Here is a 17,219-nt window from a genome sequence, read left to right as displayed (position 1 = left end):
GAGTCTAACAAGATGTGAATGACAAATGAATACTGATTTACTTCAATAAATCGGCCAGTTCTGTGATCTGTAATGAGCTATGGGTATGTACATTACACTGTATTTTGGGCATGAAAGAAGTGTTTAATTTGAATTACAAGTGCGTAGCTGGTCCCAGGATCAGATTCCATGGCGGCATGTCCTGTCCTGCCACATAGTAATCCTTCTCCTTGTGTTCCCCAGGAAAACACAGCAGTTTTTATTCTATCTGCAGCTGGAAATAAAAATGGGCCAAGGAGTAAGGAATACAATTACCTCTAAATAAAAGGAAATTGCTTTCTCAAAAGTGTATGCTTGGTTTGATGTGCCCTGCCTTGATGGTTGTTTCAAGATAGTGGGAAAACATTTTTTACACTAAACACATATTCTGCAGTCCAGTGGGACTATGTAGGTTAGAAATACCTGCACTGAAAAGCTGTGGAGAGGGGCAGGGGGGGTTAGGATATCAGCTTAAGATATTTCAGGGGGGTTTAGGATATCAGTGAAAACTTCTTGGGTAATCTTTATTAGCAACCTCCGTAGTCCTCAGTCTTTACCAATAGCTGTAATATGTAACCAAAACTAAAAACATTATCTATTTTCAAATTTCAACACCAAGAAAACTAGATTTTGTTCATATATGTGATTTCCAATGCCAGCAGAAGAAATCTAGGCTATGAAGACATTCAGAGCTTGAAGAATGACTTCCAAGCCTAAAGGATCTTCTCTCTTTTTTCCAGTTTTAAACCTCAAGTTCCTTATTTGCAATGAACAATATAACCCTATGCATAAACAGTGTAAGATACTAAAGCTCTGTACCAAGAATTGTATCCTTTCTAGACCACCATAATTCTTCCCATCAGAGAGAAGAGCATGCTCAGAAAAAATGCCTTTCCCAACCAAAATATCAGCATGGAATAAAATCTGTAACTCAACTAAGACATCCCCAAAGTGTTAAGGAATGGAGATACTTAATGTAGGCATTGAGGATATTAGTTAGAAAGTGGAAACTGAACCTAAATAACAATTAGCACAGAAAATAAACTGCTTGAACAATACTATGCATCTATTGAAATCTTCTTCACGGGAATAATGGAGTTACCCTTTCCTTCCCCCTGCAGTTTTCCACCACTTACATGGACTTCTAAACACTAATGATTCATTCACAAGGAAAGAAATCCAAAATACCATCGATTCCAGGGCTGTTCTCCTAATCTTAACATTGCATTAAGTGCTAATTTATGGTTTTTTTCATAATGATCAGTCTCTTGGCTTTTCAGTAAACTGATCCCAACGAATCTGCTTTTTCCTATTACTTTCCCTGTATTTCCTGCTGCAGTTAAATTCGCTCTTCCAATAGCTTAACTTTGAATTATTGTCTAATTCTGTTAATTCTGCATAAAATGCCATAAACAGAAGATAGTTCCTTCCTAGGTAGGCAGATGTGGAAGGACGGCTATCAGCATGAGGTATTTTAAAGAAACATTGCATAATTTTTAGAGGACTAAGATTGCAAAAGCAACTGGACTCTGCTTGTCAAACAGTTATGTCACACAAGTATCAGGACAGAGGGGAGTTGTGGTTCACTGATCAATACACAAGCTTCAAAGGGATGAAGGAATGTTTTACATGTATTAATTTCTAAGAACTAAGAAAGAACACTGACCCAAATGCTGCACATATTTCTAAGAAATTTAGTAGGCAGTAGAATAGTAGGACAGAATAAAGCAGGTGATGAGGAAAGGGAAATAGCTTAACCAAAAAACATTTTACTCCATCCTATAAATTCTTTCAGTGCCTCATATTTTCACAGCTTTTTGGCTGGAGTCTGGAACAAAACAGCAAAATAACATTGTGAAACCTCTTGATTAAATGGATACAGGAAACATTGTTGCTGAAGCCTGCTGTCTCTGTGAGACAGACACACATGGCAGTGATAGGGATATGTGCAACAGCCTAGTGGGACCTGTATCTCCTGGCAAGAGACTGATCCAAAACATACAAAGGATGGAATTTAAGAAATATTTATTCATACAAACACATTTAGCAACTATTCCCCATGTACCAACAGCCTTATCTGAACACCAGTAAATATGATTTTCTGCAAGGAAGAGATACCCTAGTTCACTGAATATTATGCAGCAAAGAGAATAACTAATTGAAATGCATTTTCAAGTAATGTTTCACCTAGTTGAAAGAAACAAGTGAAAGCTTTACTCATACACCATTATGCAGCAAGGCCCCATTAGCATGCATTAATGAAGCACCGTAAACCTTACTTTTGAATTACATTGCTAAGCTTGTGTCACACCCTCAAAGGCATTGAGTCAGGTTTTAATATTCCCTGCTGGTAGAGACTGCAAAAGTAAATGTGGGTAACTGCATTTAAAAGGTTATTTCTTTCACCATTAATCTGCAGCTTCAGCTCATGTTGAGTCCAGACTTTCAAACTTGCATATATTTGATCAATTTTTTAAAAATAGATTTCTGACTAGAATAAATACCATTGTTTTGTCAGATCTATGAATTCTTAATAACACACAGCTCACTAATTAATGGTTATTAGGGCAGTCTTCATTCACCTTTAGACTCAGGTAAGTTATGTAAAATGTACATCTATTTCTTAAGTACCAGCAAGATCAGATGCATGTAAATAAACTATTGTACATAAAATAAAAAGAATCCTGTAACCACTTTTTCTAGCTCTTTGATGAAGAAACGCAAAATTAATTAGTCATCCACTTGTACAGGCCAGCGTCAGCTTTAAAAGCACATTCAATTCTCTTCCAGTGATTTAAATGCAGATTTTAAGTCCATTTAAAAAAATTTCAGTAAGCCAGAGGAATCATACTAATTTCAGTTTAAAAGAATGGCTTATTTTCTTACACATTACTTAAGATGGTCTAAATATATACATATATATTAAAACAAATATATTAAAACAGTAAAAAACATGATTCAACTTTTTTTTTGCCTCTGGATTAGGATGGGCCCTTAGTAATAATAACCTTAGTTTTATTTGGTTTGGATTCATATGCAAATATTAGAGGAAACTTAACATTTGTTTGAATATTCTTCCCATTTACATTCTTTTAATAACAACAAAAAATTTAAAAGGTTCACTGAATAAAATAGTTTCAACACAGTTTTGTGGCCTTGAATTCATGAATAATTCATTGCAGAGGTCTCAACAAACAGCTCAGAGCTGTTCTTCTTGTCCAGCCATTCCTAATCTCTTACATTAAAACTAGGTTGAGAGAACTTCCATTTAAACAAAGGTTTTGGGTATCATTTTAGGATATTGGTCATGCTAATGGGATGCATGTACATTACAGGATGTATGGAACAAGTGACAACTACAAGGTGTTCAGTAGCCATACCACAGTGCTTGATAAGCTGGGTTTAGGCAGCACAGAGGCCAAAGCACACCATGCCATGGGTGTCCTGTAGACCTCATTCTCCCTGAAAGGGCACAGCTTTTAGTATGGGCTCGTTCATCTCTGGGCTCGCGGGTGAAGACAGGAGCTGTAGTTCAGTATCAAGCACCTCAAGCTGGGAGCTTTTTTGGCACAAAGACACATACCAGTAACATCCCTGTCTACTCAAAGTGCTTTCACTCTTTTGTTTCATCTTTCCATTCTCTACACAACAGCAGGAGAAAAAGTGTTAAAGGAAATCTGGTATAGTCATGGTGATCTTCTGGCATCTCAGTCTGCAGAGTCCATCAAACTGTCACCCAACCTTCCTCAGGCACAAGGAATTCTTCATGACTTTTCACACCAACCTGTCCATATCCTCCCAATACTTGGAATCTCAATCCTCCTCATACTTGAAGTCTGAGTATCAGCTGGATCTAGTTAATTTCCCTGAAGTTTTGGCAGTGCAGTGGACCAAAGGCACATACTGCTACTACTACTGCTATTTTTTATTAATATTAGTTCTTATTTGGCAGTTCCAGTGGGTGCAGCAAGCCTTGGCATTTAGAGCACCTGCAACCTCACATATAGCAGAAAAAAAGAGAAAAATCCCTCTTGTCTTTCAAACATAAATATGACATCAGTCTGCAACTGCTGAAACTAGAGCTACCTTTGTGGGTGGCTCTATACATTCTGAAAACAGCTTTGTAAGCCACTGCAGGAAAAGGATACTACCATTCATTAAAGTTATATTGGCAATCTGTGTCTCAAAGTCCCAGCTTAGTCATGCATTTAAGTGCCTAATTTCCTCCCTATACCAATTATGCACATATTATGGGTATTTTCCAACTGATATCAAAGCTGTCTTGTGCATTGCAGATAAGAAACGTCAACATGAGCATGTTCTGCTCCCTGCTCCTTCCTTATTAATGTGCACCACATCGCCTCTCTATGGCTAAATCTCCCTTACTTCCATACCTCAATTTTCTGTAGTTCCTGATCTGCCTGTTAGCTCTTCAACACCTTCCCTGCAGTAGGAAGAATTAAGCAATAACAAGGGGACTTTATGCTTTCACATAGCAAAGAAAAACTGGCTTAGAGCTGTGTATGATGAAAGGTTTAATTCCACAGCTTAATGCTCTTTTGAGGAAACAGGCCAGTTCTTAGAGAGGACCTGTTCTGTACAGGATGAGAAACCTTTTACATCTACAGTGTAACCACATAAATATTAACAGGAAAATTACTGGTCTAAGTATCTTGGGCCTTCTGTGTCAGACAAATCACTGTGTATGAAGGAAGGACAGTTTATCTGTAGAAGTCCAGGCACCAGCCACTTACAGCATCCCTTTAGGCACTTGGGACTACACCTTTATAGGCAAGTAACCAAAATTCTGAATTTCAAGTATTTACCACAAAGTATCTAGAAACCTTACAGGAACCCACTCACCAGAGAATATTGTAGTATCACTATAAAGCACCACTGTTTTCTTCCTGTAGTTCCACAGCGATTACGAAAGGCAGACAAGATTGTTCTTATCTTCAACTGTTCGCTTTTCAAGACATTGTCACAGTGCTGACAGCAAAGTAAATCCAAACATGGTCAGGAGCAGCCATTTAATCATCTTTCACTGACAGATTGGAGTTTCTTTTTCCAGTAACATATAATGAATTTCATGAACATGGAATTCAACACTGTTGAATTGTGCTTATTGTAACTGGCATAGCAAGATTAAGGGTATTTATTAATGTCTTAACATTTTTTGTCTATACAGAGTGGAATCTATAACAGCACCTGGTAGCCCAATATAGCAAGAGCGTACAAAGGAATAGTACCATGTGTGTGGGTTGCAAGTTATCATACCACAGGCAATTTGGAGCATAGCATTGACACCTTATAATTGTATAAAGCTGCTCTGCAGGAGATAAAAAAGACATATTAGGCTGTGAAAAAGACAAATACCTTTTCTATATACTGACCACAGGTGTATTATGGAACAGTCAGTAAAGCCTAGCAGGAACATCAAGAGATAAGACAGCAAGAATTGAAAATACCTCCCCATCCCAAATTCTTTTTCCCAAGGAAGCAAACAGTGCTAAGACTCTGCCAGACTACAGAAAAAACAGTTGATCCTGCTCTGCTTGCAAGTTATTTTACTTCTGACTAAAAAAAGAACCCATAAAATGGCATCATGTCAAGCTGCAATGCTTCTTGATTGTCTTGATGTAAGGCCTTCAGCCTACAATGTAGATTAAAAAGTTGGGTCAATTGGTATTATTTCTGTATTTTATTTCAGTCAAGCTCAAAAAACCACCAAACCCCACAATGGAGTAAGAGATTGCATAAAACAGAGAAGACTTGATGTAAAATTGTGCTCTCTAGTGGAGAAATGTCATTCTGTGCAATAAAAATTCAAGCCACGCTGATGCATCCACTTAACCAACAGATTTTTAGTGCAGAGAAAGTATCAAGATCTTCCACAATATGAAAAGAGTGCAAGTGACCAATTTAACATATTTATTATAACTAAGATAGGCTCATACTGAGTTACATGACAGATTACAGGTGCATAAGGTTTCTAAATATAGAACAAAAAATACCTAAGCCCTAAGAGATGTGTTATGTTTGTTAGATTTTTTAAAGTAATGACAGTTTTAATGTAATAGCAAAACATGTATTTTTAATGATGTTGCACTTTATTATGGTACTATATAGTCTGATGAAAATAGGTTAGTTTCACACCAGATAGTGGTACTTGGTTTACATGATCAAAACTAGGATTTTTCTCTAAATAAGTGTTTAATAACAAATTTCCTGTTCATTTATTTTTAGAGAGAAGAACAGAAATATTCACCAACTCCTTTATTTCTAGTTATACCACTAATTTTAAATCCACTGAATGAGTCTTCAAGAAACCCTAACTCCTGTTCAATGTGTTTTCTTACGATGGTAACAAAACATAGCCCATTTTCTTCATTAAAATTTTCTTCTGCCCTATCACCACTTTTTCTGGACAGGTAAAGATGACTGAATGCATTAACTCTGTGTAATAGCAGATGAATTAGAATCTATTCTTTCAAACAACTTGGCCATTTTCTGCTTCCTCAACACCATACAGGAATTAGCTTCTTTAAATTCTGTATCTTAACTAGGCTGCTAGAGTATATCTCAAGTTAGAAGGCAGAAATGTAAAAGACTTGCAAAACCTAAATATGCTAATTTTAAAATATATTACAATTTGGCATGCATTCTAATTCAAGAGTAAAGATCTAGCAAGACATGGATATTAGATTCCTCTTATGTGGTTACAGAATGTTATGATCAGCTGTTGACTGTTACAGAAAGCGATACTCCCTCTTCCTTTTTGGACCTAAAAGATAAAATATGGGGGAGGGGAAAGCTGTTTTTTTGAACATATACAGAAACACAGAGCTACCATTCATGTTTTAAGTTCCCTAGTATACTCAGAAAAGGCAGCCTAACAATTCACCAAAGCCAGCAGCCTAGATTTAAGAAGTATCACAACTACAAACAAAATCATACAAATTAAAAGATTTGCCAGCTAAAATTTTTTTTTAATGGAAAATAGTAGGGCAGGGTTTGCTGACTTCCAGCATAACTTGTGCTGATATGGCAGCAATTTAAACACTTGTAATTAGTTAATCCCATGAGAGCAGGCAGATTTCCTGTTTCTACAGTGGTAGTCATACAGAATTTTGAGCTGGGGAACAATTGTCAGTGATTGAGTAAGAGAAAAACCCAGTTCTGCTTCAGCAGTTTTGTCATATCACTTAATAGAAAGATGAATAATAACTAAGTAATAAACTGTAGTTTGAATATGTCTAAATATTTATGGGTATTTATTTAAATATTTATGAAGTGCTGGAACTCTGCAAAATGCTGTTTCCATTTAATACTCTCCTGCAACTTTTCACAATATTCTTTAAACATGTATCCTTCACATGGCCGTATCACTTACACCACATGCAAGAAAAAATTAATTTCATATAAAACAGACAGTCTTGAAATTAAGGAGCCGGAAGAACAGGCAAGATATCCCATGAAGTCCAGTGTGGTTACTGTTACAGAGAGGTAACAAAGAGAGGGCTCTTAAACATGTTTAGTTTAAAATTCAATGGTAGTCAAGCAAAAGTAACACACAGGTGCGAGCATATTGTAGCACCCCTGGAAGTTGACTGGTAGGTACAATTAGCTCTGTTGCAGTAATAGCTGCCAGTCACAGCAGTGTGTGTGCATTGATGGGAGGCAGCCCAGTCACTGAGGGACACATCTCTTGCTCTAAGTCTCATTTGAGAGTCAGAATGCCTGCAAAAGCTCCATTTTTAGATACAAAAGTGTTATCTCGGCAAGGCAGAAGTTTCACTGTGTTTTGCAGACTCAGCTAACTATCTTACATTAGAGTTCCTTCACTACTGAAAGGCATTAAAAATACCAAAGATTTATGCATTAGTTTGTAAAAAACAGGTCCAAAGTTATCTGACAGCTACCAGGTCATTCTTAGCAACTCAGTTTAGCCCATGTAAGAAGTGAAATCATGCGAAACCTTCCAATTAAATATCCTCTGCATTTCCTGAGAGGAGAAAAAGACAGATGCCAAAATCCCAGACAATTCATACTGACTTCCAATCCCATCTTATATGACATCTTTGAGAATCTTTTGGGACACAGCTAGGAAGTCATCCACAGTGACAAATTACAGTTGTTACTACAACACTACCATGAAAGATCATTTTAAGGATAACTTACAATAATTCCTTCAGAAGATATTTTGCAAAGAACACCAAAGCTTGTACTGACCTATTTTATATTCAGGTACTCTCCCTACTCCATGATAACAAGGTTTTAGAGAATATGAAAGCACCGTCCAGTCCAAGGGGTCCTCATAAGACAGAGCAGATTTCAGCCTTCTCTCAGCTTCCTATATTTCAACAGTTGCAGAAGTGCCATTTGTGTAGCCACCTTTAGACTTCATGTGGTCCTGAATTGACACAGCCTAGGGAAAAAAAAAGCTTATTAGAACACACATCTTATAAATTCTGGTTGCCAGAGCAATTATTAAAGGCATCACTTTGAAAAGGCCGGTGGGCCATATGTTTGCAGTGCTGAGTCCCAACTGTAGTAGGGAGAAATAATAACTAAATCCAGGACTGTTAAATACTATTTTAAGTCAGTGTTTGAGATGCATTTTGCTGTACAAAATCCACTTATTCTTATATCGCTCACCCTGGCACAGCTTTGACTTCAAGGTGATTTGGTTCTAGTATCAAGTGCATCCATAGAATCTGTATCCAAAAGGTTCTTATTGTGTATAAAGATACTGAGGAAATGAGCATTTCCTGTTCAGTGTATCGCCCACAGTATCTCATGTTTACAAACCAAAAGACAGTTCTGTTCTGATGCTACACTATTGATTTAAAGAAAAAACTCAAAATTTTTCTCTCTTCTGTAATTGTCTAGTATTTTACTAGCAACCTGCTCTACAGGTTATCTGTGCTTGTCCCAGAGGTGCACACTTACTGAGGAATAGTCACTACTCATCTCTCTGGCCCCGACGTGCGCGGTGTGCACAAAGTTCATTGGCTCTCCTATCATATTCCGGTCCAGCCTCCGGCGCCTCTTCTATGAGAAAATAAGATATCTTAGGTCTGCATTGAGAAAACATCAGCAGCTTTCAGCCAGAAGCAGGTAGCCAAGATAAAAATAGATAGCCAGACTGACCCCAAATGACACCTCATGGCAAGTGGGCTGAAGTTTCAGACTGTTCACAGTAAGACACTATGAAAGTCACTTTTATTCCTGCTAAGCTTTCTTTACTGCTGGAAAGTCAGAGCCTGAGAACTACAAACACTCCCACTGTCTAAGTTTCTGGCAAAGAACACACAGTTAAAACATAGCTTAACAGGACTAATTTTAGCTTTTGCATTACTTTGCCCAAACTATTCAAAACAACAGTAATGAAAGTGTTTCCCACGTAACTGGAAGACAGAATTTCAAATCCAATAAAAAGTGGCAGTTGTGCATCTACCTACCGGTGGGGGCTGTTCACCATTGCACCAATTAAAGCAAACCAGGAACTCAGTCATTATATTTCTCAGTAAGTAAAAAGGTCTTGTTAACTGTAATTCTCTGGGAGTTCGAGTGGTACAAGGACAAGTGCAGTTCCTAGAGTGAGCTTAGAAAGGAATTGCTTGTGCAGGTTCACTGGTAGAGATCACAGAATGCATCTGATAAGTATACCTACAAAGAGATTAATATTTCAATTTATATTAAAACATATCAAAGTTTTGTAACAGTTATTGAGCAACAGGCAGTTCCTAAGACTAAACCAAGACTGTTACATTCATAAACATGCCTATAGAGGAGAGAAGCATCAATTTAAAATTACTATGTTCACATCAGAAATCAGGGTTAAGAATTCTGCTTATTTACTCACAGAGAGTATTGGAAGTTCTTTATGGAAATGTGATAAAATCTATGCTAGAATGAAGTCTTGTTTAACAGTCTGTGATCTGGTTTTATTTCTGATTTGAAGAAACCAGCTTTGAACGGATTGACCTGCTAACATTTACAAACTGAGGCCTTACATATGATAAGGTTACTCCACTTAGATAGGGAAGAGCTCAAAGCAAAGAACCTTCTACAATTCCAAAAAGCCCTTAAAAGAGAAAAGAGGAGCCTTGCATACCAGCAAGAAAAACATTAATCAGAGTATAGAGCTTCTCAGAATGTATAAAAATATTAACCTAGTAATCCTGAACTGGAGACACAACCAGGAAACTCACTGACTCTAAGTACCATGAAGCCAGGAGACAGCCTAACTTTTAGTAGTCACTGACTTTTTTTCTTTTTTTTTTTAAATGTATCTTTGTTCATAGTAAACCTCAAGTTATGCAGTAGCCTTTGCTATCAAATTTTTCATACCCCAAGTCATTAAAACAATAAACAAATTAAAACAATATCACAACATGTTCATTTAAAGAAAATTTTGTTATTTTTTTGAAGCTGACAGCTTAACAGAAGTTAAACAGTATAGTTTCATCAATTCAGTCTTTCTGAGCCTCCACTAAAGCTTTCACAACAAACCGGCATAAGCTTCATAGGCATTTCCTCTTTCATAGGCATTTCTTACGTAGTCCCACAATTATGTAATTAGTACATATATTTATTTCACCTTTGTGGTTTTCTAACATTTCATCATGTCTCACTTCAAGCAGATTCCTTAAATTTCTGCAATTTATCTTTCAAAGCACTTGTTATGTCTGCCCCTTTGCTTTAAGGAATCTATATGATACATTTCTGCAGAATGTCTTATATTATTCCAGTTTGTCCTAGGTGGTTCTAATGACACTCGTTATCTGCCTCAATTACCATTTTTCACCTCATGCCCTCACAACGGTCTTTATCACCGTAGGGAGGTGCTCCACACAACCATAAAAACATACAGAAGTCAAACCCTTTGCCAGCACTTCACATTAGTGGTGGATTTTTCGGGTTTGCTGCATGTTAACGAGAGCAGATCAAAGCTAAGGTTTTCTGAAGTGTGTCACCGCACGGAGATCACCTGTTGGGAAAGCAGCCTGACCCGTGCCCACCCAAAGCACAGCTGGGCTCCTACCGTGCTCCTGCCGCGCCCCGTGTCCATCTCCCTCCGTGGGGTCCGCGCGTGCCTCGGCGCTCCCGCTGCTCCCGGAGAGCCCTGACAGGATGGTGTGTCCTCATTCGAGCGCTGGCACACACCCAGCTCCCGTCTTGGCAGCTTCAGCACATTTACAGTTCATATTCCTGGGTTATAATTAGTCCTGTTGGCTAAGCAAGAACGCTCCGCTGCGCTCCTGCCCTGCGGCGGCTGCTGCGCTCCGGGAGCTGCTGCACAAGTCTCCTGTGAGTCTCCTGAGCGCTTCACGCGTCCCTACAGGTGTCAGGAACGCAGAGCGGAGACCAAAAATAGAGCCCTGCTTTGGCGTCAGATTTGTGCAGCCGTGCAGTTTTCTCAGCACTCCCCATGCAGCCTGTGGCTCACTTCCACCCCTGCGGCAGCTCTGCAGGTGTCCTGCTGGCACACGGCGTGCTGAACGCCTTCCTGTTGTCTTTTACATCAGAAGGCTTCTTTTCCTCTGCATGACTCACAGAATCATCCCCCAGGACGGGAATGTTTGTGCCAGGGCATGGGACACCACCTTGCTCCCGGAGACTCAAGGTTTCCACACTAACTGGAAGAATTTTAAAAACATCTTAATGTTTCCAGGCTCACCCAAGACAACTAAAAGCCAAGAAGAATCCCCGAAGCAAGGAGAAAACAACATTTTGTCACAGTTGGCACCCAGAGCAGAACGGGACAATATCCTGTTGTTCTTTCTCTCTGTTTTTCACCATGGCAGCAGTATCACCCAGGCGGGGAGACAAAGGCCCTGGGAATGGCTAGCACGCGCAGACACGGACGCTGGATGTGCTGGCAGGATGCACAGCCCTGCTGGAGCCCAGGGCCTTAAAGCACCCCAGAGCTGAGATAAACTTCTCTGAGTGTAACAATCAATTTCTTCTACCACTGCTGTGTATTAAGTATTCAAAGTCTTTTTGTATTTTACTTAAAAAATATCAATGGAAATACAGGTCTGAATCAAACCAAAGAGAACCAAAACCCTGAATCTTTGCATGGACAAGGGAGACACATGGTAATGTTGGTAAATAACATCACTAAACATAATTATTCTTCCCAACTGGCCTCTAGACTCAAGGTCAGATCATGCAAATTCCTTGCCTTGAGCTGTTAGTGCAGGACAATGAGGGTACAGTTAGTGAATATTGTCACAGGCTGCCATCCCCCTGTCCCAACTCAGCCTTAAACTGGGATTACTGCTGGGCCCACTTGTTGTCATTTTCATTCCAGCTCTGTCAATACCAAGTCCATGCAAGGAGCAGTGTATTTTAGCCTAAGTGCCTTTCTAAAAAGCACCATACTTCTAATTTGTTCATCATCCCTCCTTTGCTCATTTGACATCAACATCGTGTTCAAATCCTCTAACAGTTGTGTGTTTACATATACAAGGTGTGACAAAAGACAGCAAAACTTGTATTAGTTTTGAGCATGACACTTGGAGAGTGCATCTTGCTTGGTAAAAAGGTGAAGAGTACAAAACAATTATTAAGGCTTTGGAAAAGCCTTGGGGCCAAACAGTTAGAATCTGCTGTAGAGTGAGCTTAGCTGCTTGGAAATAGCATCCTGATTTTACCAGTGTATGTACAGATTACAGGGATGCATTCCTCAAATGCATTACTATATAATAATGCTACTATGTATCTTAAATGAATATATTGGTCTACCATCCTGGAGCTTCACAGAAAGCTGAGAATAAGGTTTTACCTGAGCCCTTCAGTAATCTAGGTGTGTAGGATTTTAACCTAAGAAATTGGGGTGTACTCTATGAGGACATCTTTCTTTCCAAAGCTAAGTAGAAACATATATTTTAAAAATAACTCTTCAAAACCAAACCAACAAAAAACCAAACCAAACAAACAAACAAACAAAAAACCCACAAAACCCTCCTCACACATAAAACCCCCCAAACCACAAAGGCAGCTCCTCTGTTTCAAAGTAAAAATTAGCTATATTACCTTAACCTTGAAAATAAAAATTTATTTTCAACTAAGTGCCTGTTCCCCTTCAAATAAGAAGAAAAGCCAAGAGACCTAAGTATGTGTTCTGCTTGGAAGTTAAAAACAACTGCAAAAGAAATCAACTAAGTTTTGCTTGCAGGCTTACCAGAAAAAACAGTAAAAATCATGAAAAGCAAGGTTGGCAACACACCTACCACCAATAATGTAAACACGTTGAACTGATTAAGTGGCTTGTAAATTTTGAAATTTAATGTTACTAAAAAAAAGCTAAGATCATAAATTTCCATTCTTTACAGAAGGGAAAAAAAAAAAAGCCTTAACAAGATAAGGTAGTTCCTCAGGCACAGCAGAGGAGCAAACATGATGGCAATGAAAAACACAGGAGGGAAGCAGGAAAAGCAGGAACTGCCTCATTTCGAGAGGGCTGCAGAGGAGAATCCCTCGGTGTCGATGTCTCTCTTGGGCAGTGTCGCTCGGGCCGGGCCCGGGGACGCGCCGTGACCTTGAACCGCAGCGATGCTCGGGGGCCGCCGCGCTGCGCCCCGACATCGGCAGGGGGCGCCCCGCGCACCCCCCGCGCTCGCGGCCTTCCCGCCCCGCCGCTCCCTCAGGAGCCTCGCGCGCCCTCCCGGGGAGCCGCGGCCGGTCTGGGCCCCAGCGCAGCTCCTCACTGCAGAACCGGGCCGGTGTCCGGAGCGGGGCCCAGCCGAGCCTCCGGCGGGCCCGCGGGCCCGGCACTGCCGCAGCTCCGCCCTCACGGGAGGGGAGTGCGCGGCCCTGTGCTGCGCGCCCGGACCAGCAGGGGGCGCCGGGCCGCCGGCGTTCCCGCCTCCGCCCTTCCCCGGCGCGGAGGCCGTCGCGCGCCCTCAAGCGGTCGCGCTGTAACGCGGCTGGGCGTGAGTCAGCGCGCCCCAGCCAATCGCCGCGAGCCGTTCGCGTAAGGCCGCTTCCTATTGGCTAGGCGGAGGAGGCGGCCGCCCAATGGGCGCGGCCGAGCGCGAGGGGAAGGCGCGCGCGCGCGGGCGCCGCCCCCCTTTGCGGAGCGCGCGGCGCGGCGCGGACCGGCCCTGCTGCTGCTCTGAGCGACCATGGCGCTGCCCAGCAGTTGACGTTTGGCTTCTCCCCTCTCCACCTTCTCCTCTTTCTCCGGCCCCTTCCTTCCCTCTGCCCGGGTCCCGGCTCAGGCACGTAGACGGCCGGTACCGGAGACACCGGGCCCCCACCCCCAGCCCCTCAGAAACAGGCAGTAGGAGTCGGGCCGGGCGGCCGCCGGACGCGCCATGAACATCATCATCGGCATCGGCGGGTGAGAGCCGGGACCGGGCGGGGAAGGCGGCTCGGGCTGCGGGACGGGCGCGGGTCTCTGGTCGCGGCCCCTCCCGGTGCCGCAGTGGGGGTGGGGGGGCGGACGCGGCCCCCACGTGGCGCTTCCCGACGGCCGCGCTCTCGCCGCAGGGTCACCAACGGCGGCAAGACCACCCTGACCCGCCGGCTGATGCGGGCCCTGCCCAACTGCAGCGTGGTGCACCAGGATGACTTCTTCAAGGTGAGCGGGCCCGCCGGCCCTGCCGGCCGCGGGAGGGCGCGGGGTGACCCCGCGGGCTTCCGCCCGCGCCGCTGGCGCGCCGCCCGCCCTGCGCCGCCCTGCCCGCGGTGCTGCGCTGCCGGCGGGGCCGTGCTGCCGGCGGGGCCGTGCTGCCGGCGGGGCCGTGCGGCGCCCGGATAAGCCTGCGCCACAGCGGGTCCCCATGGCTGTCCCTGGAGCGCCGTGCTCCTGGCCCTGGGCAGATACAGCAGCAGGCGGCTTTATCGTACTGCTCCTTTTATCTGCATGCAAAGGAACCTGGTGGAGGGTTAAGATTCCCCTTTGTAGCTTCAGGGTTTCGATCTTGAATCTTGCTTTGAAATGGGTATTGAGCTTCTCAGTAGCTGTCCAGACCAAACAAGTTTGTTTTGTTTTCTTGTTACTGTTTCAGCCCCAAGATGAAATAGAAGTTGAAGATGGGTTTAAACAGTATGATGGTAAGCCTTTGTTAGTATTTTCAAAGCATAACTCAAAAACTTCAGAGTATATTGATTCTTTACTAGCACTATTTTGTACTGACTATATCAGTAGATGATATTTAATTGCTGCTTAATGATAGTTGTCTATTTTGTCTTAGTGATTAGTGCATTAGATATGGAAGCTATGATGAGTACCATAAATGCTTGGATAAAAAACCCAGTCAAGTTTGAACGTTCTCATGGGATCAACAACACACTGGATGCCCCGATCTTGGAAGATAAGGAGGGAGGAGATGAAGCAATCCACATTCTTATTGTTGAAGGCTTCCTACTTTACACCTACAGGTAATCAATTGTGCCTTCATACATTTTGATTTTTACATTATTTTATGGAATGGCCAAATCTCTAAGGGAATAAAAAGACCTATTCTAAACCAAGAGTTAGCAGCTGGCATTGACTACTGCCAAGTTTAGGTATCAGGAGTCTAAAGGTGGTTTTAAATAGAGGAAATGGATATAATTTTACTTTTCTGGGTTTTGCTACTAATTAGTCGAGGTATAGCCAAACAGATGTCTCTTTCAGGCCACTGATTGATGTGTTCCACCATCGGTACTTTCTTTCCATTCCATATGAAGAGTGTAAAAGGAGAAGAAGGTAAGTTTGCCTGACTTCTCTGCTAGCCCAATAATACCTTACTCCATTCAAGATTTTGTTTCTTGGAAGCTTTTAGATGAGAAAGGATAAAGGCAAATGTAGCTGCTGAGTTAAAAGACTTTAGCTTCCTTCACCAAACTGACCTAAAACTTCCCACCAAGCTGTTGTGTCATGCATGTAACAGTTTCTGCACACACCTTTCACTAGGCTTTCTCCCATGCTGCTTTTCCAGTTACACAGTTCCCAGGTCTTGAACTATCTGAGGTTTTTCATTTGGCTGTGTTGTTGCACATATATACTGTTGCTAGTGCAAATGAAAACCTGAATTACATTTCAAGAGGAATAAGCAGACAGTTAATTTACCCAAAGTTCTGCTAAAGCTTTTAAGAGTTTATTCACCAATATTTAGATCAGTGTGTCTTGGGAAGTGCCCTTTTGCATTTTAAACACTTTGAACCTGCACATCAAATTTCAATTTATTTGCGTAACTTGATGCTTGCAGCTCTTGCTAACTAGTAACTTCTGATAAGCTCAGAAACCAAACTGGAATCAGTGGGCTTAGACTAATGTGTAGAGAATCCCAATGAAGGATCTGTCATTTTCCTGAACTGTTACTAGACTGCTTGTGAGTAACAATGCCTTAATTTACAGTTCAAGGAATTACACTGTACCGGATCCACCTGGATTGTTTGATGGCCATGTTTGGCCTATGTACATAAAGCACAGGAAGATAATGGAAGAACTTGGAGTTGATGTGGGTAAGTCTTTAATGACAAAGCACTTAATGAGATTGCTTTTCAAACTGGTGCAATACATACTGGTTAGATGCATGAGAGGAGATGAAGCAGGTGGAGGGAGTATATTTCTCTGATGCCAGCTAGGTGCATGCTATTTAAATGAAGATCTGGCAAGCTTACAGAGATATTCTGTTATGGTTCTCTTATTTTACTTTCTTTAAGTGCATTTGAATGGGACAAAATCAAAGGAGGAGCTGTTTAATGATGTGTATGGACAGATCCAGAATAAGATTGAAGAACTGCTTAACACCCAGGTATAATGTCCAGGTTATGTTGCAATTCAAAGGCAAACTTTTTAAAACCTGTGTTGGAAAAGTATGAAGCTATAACTCACAGTATATTCACAACTATCTTTCTGTTTAGAAATAAGCTGCTGCTGCCAATTCTTGTGAGTGAAGATGATTCCTGTTGCTCCATGCTGTCTACCTGACTGCCTCTAAAGTTCCAGCTTCTGTGAAGACTCAACTCCCAAATTCAACTTCATTCAACCTTCCCCTTCAAAACTGAGTTCTATATGGCGATAATAAAAAAGCACTTCCCCCTTGTCTGTGATCCTAAATTGTGCTTCAGTCTAGTATGTGTCTTCAGTGACTCTTTTCATGATGTTCTTAGTGTCACCGGTTAAAACATTATAGTGGAACTGATGTGAAGAGGCTCAACCATCCTAGGAGAGTGTGTGTATCCATATACAAACA

General features: G+C 41.6%; 2 protein-coding genes and 1 long non-coding RNA gene across 4 annotated transcripts; 1 reads left to right on the top strand and 2 right to left on the bottom strand.

The window, feature by feature from the left end:
- Positions 1 to 102: 102 nt before the first annotated feature.
- On the bottom strand, positions 103 to 5,019 carry LOC140684798 (uncharacterized). Its single transcript, XR_012057610.1, has 2 exons — positions 4,882 to 5,019; positions 103 to 253 (listed from the first exon to the last, which is right to left on the bottom strand). It is a non-coding gene; the product is annotated as an uncharacterized lncRNA (long non-coding RNA).
- A 681-nt stretch (positions 5,020 to 5,700) lies between these two features.
- Positions 5,701 to 11,740, bottom strand: LOC101234123 (CDC42 small effector protein 2-B). Of its 2 annotated transcripts, none has more exons than XM_004176899.6 (4): positions 11,069 to 11,740; positions 9,483 to 9,690; positions 8,971 to 9,072; positions 5,701 to 8,446 (listed from the first exon to the last, which is right to left on the bottom strand). In XM_004176899.6, exons 2-4 carry the CDS (start codon positions 9,534 to 9,536, stop codon positions 8,372 to 8,374), a joined length of 231 nt encoding a protein of 76 aa, XP_004176947.1. In that variant the 5' UTR covers positions 9,537 to 9,690; positions 11,069 to 11,740; the 3' UTR covers positions 5,701 to 8,371. The 2 variants fall into 2 exon arrangements, 1 of the variants encoding a protein (XP_004176947.1); XR_012057609.1 differs by lacking the exon at positions 11,069 to 11,740 and having other exon boundaries at positions 6,646 to 6,802; positions 8,251 to 8,446; positions 9,483 to 9,683.
- A 2,348-nt stretch (positions 11,741 to 14,088) lies between these two features.
- On the top strand, positions 14,089 to 17,079 carry LOC100190699 (beta 1 integrin binding protein 2-like). Its single transcript, NM_001245770.1, is given in 8 exon segments — positions 14,089 to 14,374; positions 14,524 to 14,614; positions 15,045 to 15,090; positions 15,231 to 15,417; positions 15,656 to 15,727; positions 16,379 to 16,485; positions 16,687 to 16,778; positions 16,888 to 17,079. Coding segments are annotated over 8 exon segments (627 nt in total). The 5' UTR covers positions 14,089 to 14,348; the 3' UTR covers positions 16,894 to 17,079.
- The last annotated feature ends 140 nt before the right edge of the window (positions 17,080 to 17,219 follow it).

Source organism: Taeniopygia guttata, chromosome 10 (genome assembly GCF_048771995.1).
Source record: "Taeniopygia guttata chromosome 10, bTaeGut7.mat, whole genome shotgun sequence".
Taxonomy (NCBI): domain Eukaryota; kingdom Metazoa; phylum Chordata; class Aves; order Passeriformes; family Estrildidae; genus Taeniopygia; species Taeniopygia guttata.
The sequence above is the reverse complement of the archived record's forward strand: the minus strand, read 5'-3'. Positions and strand labels throughout refer to the sequence as shown.